We start from the raw sequence: 10,984 nt of genomic DNA, 5'->3' as shown, positions 1-10,984 counted from the left end.
CTTACCCTAATTCTCTCACTACCTTTACAAAGTAGGTTATATGATCTCCATTTTCTTTTCTTTCCTTTTTTTTTTTTTTTAAAGATTTATTTATTTATTTATTTGACAGACAGAGATCACGAGCAGGCTCCCTGCTGAGCAGAGAGCCCGATGCGGGGCTGGATCCCAGGACCCTGAGATCATGACCCGAGCTGAAGGCAGAGGCTTAACCCACTGAGCCACCCAGGTGCTCCTGATCTCCATTTTCTAAAAAAAAATTAACTGAGACTCAGAAAGAAAGCTTCAGTAACTTGGCCAAGGTCACAGAACTGAATTTGAAACGTCTGTCTTTCCAGAAGTCACACTCTAAACTCCTATTTACAAAAGCTTACAGCCGGGTGTCTGGGTGGATCAGTCGGTTGAGCACTGACTCTTGCTTTTGGCTCAGGTCACGATCTCACCAACTCTTAGTTTTGGCTAGGTTCATTGTCTCAGGGTCGTGAGAACAAGCCCTGCATCGAGCCCGGCACTGAAGCCCACCTTGGGCTTTGTGCTCAGAGGGGAATCTGCTTGAGATTCTCTCTCCGTCTGCCCTTTCCTGCCCCCTACCCCTGCTCTTGTGTTCCCTCTCTCTCAAATAAATTAAATCTTTCAAAACAAAACAAGGAGTGCCTGGGTGGCTCGGTTGGTTAAGCAACTGCCTTTACCTTGCCCGGGATGGAGTCCTGCATCAGGCTGCCAGCTCCATGGCAGTCTACTTCTCCCTCTGACCTTCTCCCCACTCGTGCTCTCTCTCACTCTGTCTCTCAAATAAATAAGTAAACTATTTTTAAAAAATTTAAAAAAATAATAGTAATGAAACGTATAGCCTTTTGAGCCTAACAATCAGCCACTTGTTCCTGCAGCAGAAGTCAAGGTGGCCTTCAGCACGGGAAATTCCGTCTGTGAGGTCAATCCAATGAATGCAGCCTGGCTCCACCATGCTCCCATCCCCCACAACAGAGCAGCTACGGGGAGAATTTGCATTGAGACATGCATTTTTTAACCAGAAGGAAAGCTTCACTGAACAAAAATCCCATTGTCCCCATTATTAAGCCCCCTAAAAGAAGATAAGCAAATTTGAATGCTGCATTAGCTCTAGATCTATTTGGGGACCAATAAAGCTAAAAAACTGATTTTCCTAAACATGTACATAGTGTGATTTTGGCCACCAAAGACAGTATGCATAAAAGCACATGCCCTAAGAAGGCATTTTTCTTCATTTAGTTCTTCACAGCGATGACTACTAGGTTTATGAAAAGATGCTAATTCCAGGTTAGGAGGTTTTCCTATATTCCTATAACTATTAACTATATTCCATAGTTTGCTTGCCTGCATAGGGTTTTGATTTAGCACAGTGCCATATTTGGTCTCTGGATTTCTAACACTTAATTCCAGTAGTACTGGTTGAAAATAAAATGGAAATGGCAAAAAAATAACCATGACTTTTTTCCAAGCACATGTCATGCCCAAAGGTCTTAAAGAGATTTGCTTATTCATTACCTCCCAATACTCCTGCAGGGTGAAAATGAAATTTAATAGCAAACTTGATGAGGTTCCAGAGATTCAAATAAGTATCTGAGGGCTCACTCTGTGCTGGACTCTTTCCCAGGCTCTTTAGTTATCATAATTTTCATATATGAAGTATGTATAATTAGCCTTAATTTAGGCACAGAAACTGAGACAGAATTTCCATAGTTTATATAAGGTAATAAGTGAAGAAGTCAGAATCTGAATACAGATCACTTGATTCCCCCCATAGAAAGACAGAATTCTTTCTACAAACTGAGCGCTATCTGGGTTTTAATACAACTAGAATTAACTTAATCATCATGTTATTGTGATTGCTTACTTCTTTTGCCCAACTTCATAAGAACTTAATGTGGAGGGATCCAACTCCAAGTCATACTAAATACTGTGATGTTGTTAAAATAACATCGCATCTCCTATGATTCTATGGGGAAAATGGGGATCAGTGCCAAATTCACTGATGGTGATGACCATGCAGTCTATTTCCTTTGGGATTTTATATTCAGAGCAGAGTGTCCTAAACATATCTTATTGGAAAAAGCAGCATCAAATGTAATTATATAATTGTTTGTAGGCCTCTTTGAAATGCATCCCTTACCAACTCTGGGCCTTTAAAGCTATGGGTTTTTATTTAAGGGATTGTTTCTTTAAACTGCCAGACCCGTTTATGGAACATCATTCTCGTAGTTAGGACATTTTCTTACATTTGACCAATTGAGTCCAGTAAGTCCTAGAACAAAGCAATTCCACTTTTCAGAAAAAATCTACTGGCCATTTTTTATTAGTTGCAGAATTTAAGTTAATCAATTGGTATGTAAGTGATAAAAGTTGGACTGAATTATAATGGATTCATTTTTTTTAATGATAAAAAATAACATTAAACTTACCAGCTCCCATTTTTAAGTATAAAATTCAGTAGTGTTGTACAACAGAGTTCCCAAGTTTTTTCATCTTGTAAAACTTAAATACCCATTAAGCACAAATTCTCTCTCCCCTTCCTACAACCCTTGGCAACCACCATTCTACTTATGTTGCTGTAATTTTGCCTACTTTAGATACTTCATGTAATTGGAATCATACAGTATTTGTCCTTTCGTGATAGGCTTATTTCATCTAGGATAATGTCCTGGAAGTTCATCCACATTGTAGATATGACAAGTTTTCCTTTTTTTAAAGTTGCATGATATTCCATTTTGTGTATATGCCGCATTTTTTCCATTCATCCACCTATACGCATATGGGTTGTTCCCACCTCTTGGCTATTGTGAATAGTGCTGCACTGAACACTGGTGTGCAAACATCTCTTCAAGATCTTGCTTTGAATTTTTCTGGATGTACACCCAGAAGTGGGACTGCTGGATCATACAGTAATTCTATTTTTAATTTATTTCAGAACTCCCATACTGTATACCAGAGCGGAGGCATCATTTTACATTCCCACCACTTGTTACTTTCTTTTCTTTCGATGGTAGTCATCCTTATGGGTGTGAGGTCATATTCCGTTCTGGTTTTGATTTGTATTTCCTTGTGATTGGTGATGTTAAGCATCTTTTCATATGCTTATTGTCCTCTCATATATCTTTGGAGAATTGTCTATTTAAATCCTTTGCATAATTTTTAATCATACTATTTGGCTTTTTGTTGTTGTAGCTGTTATACAGAGTTATAGGAGTTCCTTATGTATTTTGGACATTACTCCCTTATCAGATAATAAAGATTTGCAAATATTTTCTCCTATTTTATAGATTGTCTTTTCAGCCTGTTGATTGTTTCCTTCGATGTGCAGAAGTTTATAAGTTTGCTTTAATCACATTTGCTATTGTTGCTTTTATTGCCTGTGCTTGTGGGTTATATCCCAAGAAATCATTGTCAAATCCAATGTTCTGAAGCTTTTTCCCTATGTTTTCTCCTAGGAGTTTTCCAGTTTTAGGTCTTATATTTCGGTCTTTAATTCTTCTTGAGTTAAATTTTGTATATGTTACAGGGTAAAGGGTCCAACTTCATTCCCTTGCATGTGGATATCCAACACCATTTGTTGAAGACACTAGCCTTTCCTCATCGTTTTGTCTTGGCACTTTCATCAAAGATCCCTTCATCATATATGGGAGAGTTTATTTCTGTGTTCTCTCTTCCATTCGTCTATATTCCTGTCTTTATGCCAGTAACCCACCATCTTAATTACTGTTGCTTTATTGTATGTTTTGAACTCATGAAGTGTGAGGCCTCCAACTTTGTTCTATTTCAGGACTGTTGGCTATTCGGGGTCCGTTGAGATTCCATATGAATTTGAATGTATTTTTTAAAATTTTATTTATTTATTTGACAGAGAGAGCAGCAGAGGGAGAGGGAGAAGTAGACTCCCCACTGAGCAGGGAGCCCGATGAGGGACTCGATCCCTAGACCCTAGGATCATGACCTGAGCTGAAGGCAGACACTTAACCAACTGAACCACCCAGGCACCCGAGATTTTTTTTTTTCCCCTATTTTTGCAAAAACTGTGATTGAGCTTTTGATAAAGATGGCAGTGAATCTGTAGATCACTTTGGGTAGTATGGACATTTTAACAATACAATTCATGAGCATGGGATACATTTCTATATATTTGAATGTTTTATTTCTTTTAGCAGTGTTTTGTAGTTTTCAGTGCACAAGTCTTTTACCTGCTTGGTTAAATTTATTCTCAAGTATTTTATTCTTTTGATGCTATTGTAAGTTGGAGTATTAATTGCCTTTTTGGATTAGTCACTGTTAGTGTACAAAAACACAATTCATTTTATGTATTTATGTTGTGTCTCGCAATTTTGTTGAAATTGTTTATTAGTTTTAACAGTTAAGGGTTTTGTGACATTTTAAGGTTTTCTACATGTGAGATCATACCATCTGCAAACAGAATTTTACTTCTTCATTTCCAATTTGGGTGCTTTATTTCTTATCTAATTGTTTTGTCTAGGACTTTCAGTTCTAAGTTGAATAGAAGTAACTAGAGTGGGCATCCTTACATTGTTCCTGATCATCGAGGAAAAGCTTTTACTCTTTCTTCACTGATTATGATTTTAGCTGTGGGCTTTTCATATGTGGTTTTTTCTTCTATGCCTAGTCAGTTGAGTGATTTTATCATGAAAGTGTGTTGAATTTTGTCAAGTGTATTTTCTTCATCAACTGAGATGATGATGTGGGTTTTTTCATTCATTCTGTTAATGTGGTGTATTACTTTGAATTATTTTCATACATTGAACCATGCTTGCATTCTAGGTATAAATCTATTGTTAGTCATGGTGTATAAACCTTTTAATAAACTGTTGAATTCAATCTGCTAGTATTTTGTGGAGGAGTTTTGCATCAGTATTCATCAGGGACATTGGATTTACTTTTAAAACTGTTAGTGAATAACTTCAGAGGCATGCCTTATGTTTTAAACATACAAAATGGTTTAAGCACTCTATGAAGCTTTGTTCTGTGTATAATGGCATATTCAAAAAGTAGGCTGGAAAATATGCTAACGAGAATTCAGAATGGCATACAACTAGAAACATCTTAAAACATCTTCTTTTGTGTCAAGAAAGGTTCATTCTCCACTCCCAAAGAAGCCAAATGCAGGTTTGGGAAAGGAAATTGTCTTCTCTCTGTGTAACATTCTCAGTTTGTGTGGTTTGTTTGTTAAAAGAGGAGTGTGTATGTGAAACAGAAATTTGAGTATTGCAATCCAATTACCTCATCATATATTTTAAACCAAAATGGAAGCATTACTCATAAAATATCCGAAGTATAGCCCCACAAAAGATATCTTTCAATGGCAACATATGGTTTTGGGAGTCTCACACCACTTCAATGCATACTTACTTTTTGCTATGTTTCCTTAATTCAGTCAAAACATAAATATTAGTTGAAATTCCATCTCAGAGTTATGAGAAGTAGATTTATTTTTTTAGTTTTCTATTTTGAATTAAAATTAAGCAATAACAGGCAGAAATTTTCTTAATGGGAAATTTACTGTGGTCATTATATGTGTTTTAGGATTACAAATGGAAACAGAAAGAGTGGAATAAATTTGTGGAGGCAGTAACAGTTGGAAAATTATTATTATGTACTTATTTTATGGAATTTCCTGATAAAAGTCAGTCGGGTAGTTTTATAATGTTGAAAAGTTTTATACATACATATATGGTATGGTAAAGTAACCAGATTAGGTATATTTACCTTATATTTTATATTTATTATACATTTATGTATTATATATTTATTATATATATTAGGTATTTTTACCTCTATATATATGTTTACCTATAATTAGGTATATTTACCATATACAGTAAAGTAACCAGATTAGGTGGAGGAGAATGCCAGTGTGTTTCCTTCCCACAAAGAATAGCAAGTATCCACCATCAGCATGCAACATATTCATTTCCTTCTTCCTCCAACTGCCAAATCTAGATGGGTGATTTTTTTTTTTTTTTTAAATACTATCTTGTTCGACCAGTAGCTTGGTTTGCATGTTTTATATAACAACAACAGAAATGTAGGACTTTTCTTTCTTTCTACTAAAATATAATAAATATAGAACTTTTAGGTCTGGCTAGTTGTATTAGTTTGCTTCTTGTCAATCACAAGGATGACTATGTTTTGCATAGTACAAAGTATTGGCAGCAAATATGAATTGAAAGCTTGCTGTGTGTTGGATACTAGATTTCAGGTGCATTATATGCTTTGTTTTATTGAATCCTTACAGTAATTTTATGAGGGTAAAGAAAACACTAGTTACTGAAGGTCCTTCAGTACTCAAAGCTGAAGTTCATTACAGAAAGAGAAATGAAAAGAAACATCATATAGCTCTACTTTTCATAGTTTAGCAAGCGACAGGCCTAGTTTTGAGAAAGCAAGATAGACAATGAATCCACGGTGGCTTCTCTGCCCTACCCACCCCCTCCCCTGCCCCCAACAGTGGCTTTTTAAACATGATTGGAATCCAGGGAACTAGAACCGTTAACTGCTAATACTGTCTTTATAAGCAGATGAGCAATACATATTTGACCTCAAAAGACCTTATTAAAACCAGTAGACAATGACTATAAATGCCTCAGTTTTCCTTCATTTACTTGTTCTCTGATAACCACTATTCAGCTAAAACTGATACGGATGAGAGATAATAATAAGATGACAATAGAGATGCCTGGGTGGTTTAGTCAGTTCAGTGTCTGACTCTTGATTTCAGCTCAGGTCATGAGCCTCACGTCAGGTTCCCACACTGGGCATGGAGCCTGCTTAAGATTTTCTCTCTGTCCCTCTCCCTCTGCCCCTCAGTTTGGGGGTTGGGGGGGAGGGGGAAGGATGACAATACATATAACTAACTTTTGTGAACCTTATATAGATTCCTTTAATTCCCTTAAGGATCAACCCTATCTTATATAGTTGAAGAAGCTGAGGCTTTAAGATAATAAAGAATCCAAAAGAACATATCCCCCCAAAAGAACATATCCAATATATCCATGCTTTATAGCTACTAAGTGGCCAGTGAGATTCCCATGAGATTGTTGAAATTAAACATGTGTAAGTATGTTTGTGTTTTTCATTAAAATCAAAATCAGTGATAATAGGAGGATAAAATCCTTTGACTGTTTTATTCAGTCAAGATTAGCTATGATTGTTAGAATATAAGAAAAACTGATATTTTCTCTCTGTAGTTGTATTAAACTAATTTTTTGCATAAGAATAACTGAGCTAGAAAAGCACTGGCTGAATATGTCTACAGAATATATAATTCTGTATTTTGGAATTTGGGAAAAGAAGCAAAAACAGTTATTATTTAAAATATAAATAACTAGGGGTGCCTGTGTGGCTCAGTTGGATAAGCATCTGCCTTCAGCTCAGATCATGATCCCAGACTCCTGGGATTGAGTCCTGCCTCGGGCTCCCTTCTCCATGGGCAGCCTGCTTCTCCCTTTTCACTGCTTGTGCTCTCTTGTGCTCTCTCTCCCTTTCTCTCTCTCTCTCAAATAAATAAATAACATCTTTTTAAAAAATAATAAAATAAAATATAAATAACTAAAAATTAACTTTGAGTCTCTTAAAAACTGTGTTTCATGTTTTGTTTTTGATTTTTTGACTTCTTGGAGCCTTCCATTTTTTTAAAGTCGACTTCGTTTTTAAAGAAATGACATCTCGTTTTCTGAGTGTCCTATTATGTGTATGCATTTGATGATTTTACCCAATTAAATTGCAAAAGTGGTAACTATTTTTAGTGTAGTAAGTGGAATATAGAAAATAAACTGTAATTTAAAAGTTTGTGTAGTTACTTTGAACATTCTGTTAATAGATTTGTGATTATGCCTTTTTATTAGAGAAAAGGAAATCTATAATATAGAAAGTATGTGAAAAAAACATAACATCTGTCCTAATCTAATTTTCAGGCACATCTCCAGTCTTTGATTTGGCTGAAGTAACATACCACAGAGCTGTAGGCATGCCTGGAATTGAGAGAAGCAGTTAAAAGACTCCCAGTGGCTTCCTGCCTTTTGAAAACTCCTGAAAACCGTCTCTTCGGACTCCGGAATTTTACACATCTCTACCAGGACTTTGCTTGAATGTTTACATTTTTCTGCTTGCTGTCCTACATACCACACTATCTAGTGTTCACCTTTTGTTAAAACACAGGGGTGTCGGGAGCTCACTTGGCAAGCCAGCATGGCTAGGAAGAGCTTTGTTGTAGCAGCTCGCCGGTTGGTGCTGGGCTTGCTAATGACTTCATTAACTGGGTCTTCCCTACAAAGTAGTGAGTGTCCACAACTTTGTGTATGTGAAATTAGGCCCTGGTTCACCCCGCAGTCAACATATAGAGAAGCTACTACTGTTGATTGCAATGATCTCCGCTTAACAAGGATTCCCAGCAACCTTTCTAGTGATACCCAAGTGCTTCTCTTACAGAGCAATAACATTGCAAAGACCGTGGATGAGCTCCAGCAGCTTTTCAACTTGACTGAGCTAGATTTCTCCCAAAACAACTTTACAAATATTAAGGAGGTAGGGCTGACAAACCTAACCCAGCTCACTACTCTCCATTTGGAGGAAAATCAGATTACAGAAATGACTGATTACTGTCTGCAAGACCTCAGCAACCTTCAAGAACTCTATATCAACCATAACCAGATTAGCACTATTTCTGCTAATGCTTTTTCAGGCTTAAAAAATCTTTTAAGGCTTCACTTGAACTCTAATAAATTGAAAGTTATCGATAGCCGCTGGTTTGATTCAACACCCAACCTGGAAATACTCATGATTGGGGAAAACCCCGTGATTGGAATTCTAGATATGAACTTTAAACCCCTCTCAAATTTGAGAAGCCTGGTTTTGGCAGGAATGTATCTCACTGATATTCCTGGAAATGCCTTGGTGGGCTTGGATAGCCTTGAAAGCCTGTCTTTTTATGATAACAAACTGGTCAAGGTTCCTCAGCTTGCTCTGCAAAAAGTTCCAAATTTAAAATTCTTAGACCTCAACAAAAACCCCATTCACAAAATCCAAGAAGGGGATTTCAAAAATATGCTTCGACTGAAAGAACTGGGAATCAACAACATGGGGGAACTTGTTTCTGTGGATCGCTATGCCCTTGATAACTTGCCTGAACTCACAAAGTTAGAAGCCACCAATAACCCCAAATTATCTTATATCCATCGCTTGGCTTTTCGAAGTGTTCCTGCCCTAGAAAGCTTGATGTTGAACAACAATGCCTTGAATGCTGTTTACCAAAAGACAGTAGAATCTCTTCCCAATCTTCGTGAGATTAGTATCCACAGCAATCCTCTGAGGTGTGATTGTGTCATCCACTGGATTAATTCCAACAAGACCAACATCCGATTCATGGAGCCTTTGTCCATGTTCTGTGCCATGCCACCTGAATATAGAGGGCAGCAGGTAAAGGAAGTTTTAATCCAGGATTCCAGTGAACAGTGCCTCCCAATGATCTCTCACGACACATTCCCAAATCATTTAAACATGGATATTGGCACAACAGTTTTCCTAGACTGTCGGGCCATGGCTGAGCCAGAACCTGAAATTTACTGGGTCACTCCTCTTGGAAATAAGATAACTGTGGATGCACTTTCAGATAAATACAAGCTAAGTAGTGAAGGTACTTTAGAAATATCTAACATACAAATTGAAGACTCAGGAAGATACACTTGTGTTGCCCAGAATGTGGAAGGGGCCGACACACGTGTGGTAACAATTAAGGTTAATGGAACCCTTCTGGATGGTACCCAGGTGCTGAAAATATATGTCAAGCAGACAGAATCTCATTCCATTTTAGTGTCCTGGAAAGTTAATTCCAATGTCATGACATCAAACTTAAAATGGTCCTCTGCCACCATGAAGATCGACAATCCTCACATAACATACACTGCCAGGGTCCCAGTAGATGTTCATGAGTACAACCTAACACATCTGCAGCCTTCCACAGATTATGAAGTGTGTCTCACAGTGTCCAATATTCATCAGCAGACTCAAAAGTCGTGTGTCAATGTCACAACTAAAAATGCCGCCTTTGCACTGGACATTTCCGACCAAGAAACAAGTACGGCCCTTGCTGCAGTAATGGGGTCCATGTTTGCCGTCATTAGCCTCGCGTCCATTGCTGTGTACATTGCCAAAAGGTTTAAGAGGAAAAACTACCACCACTCATTAAAAAAGTATATGCAAAAAACTTCTTCAATCCCACTAAATGAGCTGTACCCACCACTCATTAACCTCTGGGAAGGTGACAGTGAGAAAGACAAAGATGGTTCTGCAGACACCAAGCCAACCCAGGTTGACACATCCAGAAGCTATTACATGTGGTAACTCAGTGGACATTTTGCTTCTGGTAGTAAGGAGCACAAAAGACGTTTTTGCTTTATTCTGCAAAAGTAACAAGTTGAAGACTTTTGTATTTTGACTTTGCTAGTTTGTGGCAGAGTGGAGAGGACGGGTGGATATTTCAAATTTTTTTAGTATAGCGTATCGCAAGGGTTTGACACGGCTGGCAGCATCTCTAGGCTTCCAGTTTGTGTTTGGTTTTTATTCTTATCATTATTATGATTATTATTATTATTATATTATTATTATTTTGTTTTAGTTGTGCTAAACTCAATAATGCTGTTCTAACTACAATGCTCAATAAAATGATTAATGACAGGTTGGGGTTCCCCTGTGCTTTTACCAATAGCATGACCCCTTCTTCTGAAGCCATCGGTAGAAAGTACCATGTCCTCCGAAAAGCTAACATACAGTGTGAAGCAGCATTGAACCTTTTGTAGCAATCTGGTCTACAGACTTTTAACTCAAGAAGCCAAGGCTAGACTTGTTACCTTCGTTGAATGATGTTAGTTGACTGTACTGTAATGTTGTATCAACTGAATTGAATGTTTGCCTTTGAACAATGATTTCTTTTTTTGTAATAGTTAAAGAG

General features: G+C 37.3%; 1 protein-coding gene across 1 annotated transcript; it reads left to right on the top strand.

The window, feature by feature from the left end:
* Window positions 1-8,226: 8,226 nt before the first annotated feature.
* On the top strand, window positions 8,227-10,377 carry LRRN1 (leucine rich repeat neuronal 1; the record flags this gene model as incomplete). Its single annotated transcript, XM_080816401.1, has 1 exon — window positions 8,227-10,377. The coding sequence occupies one exon, from the start codon at window positions 8,227-8,229 to the stop codon at window positions 10,375-10,377; it is 2,151 nt and encodes a 716-aa protein (XP_080672527.1).
* Window positions 10,378-10,984: the final 607 nt, after the last annotated feature.

The sequence above is a fragment of the Martes martes genome (genome assembly GCF_963455335.1).
Source record: "Martes martes genome assembly, chromosome: 1".
NCBI classification, from domain to species: Eukaryota; Metazoa; Chordata; class Mammalia; order Carnivora; family Mustelidae; genus Martes; species Martes martes.
This window is presented reverse-complemented; position numbering and strand designations above follow the sequence as displayed.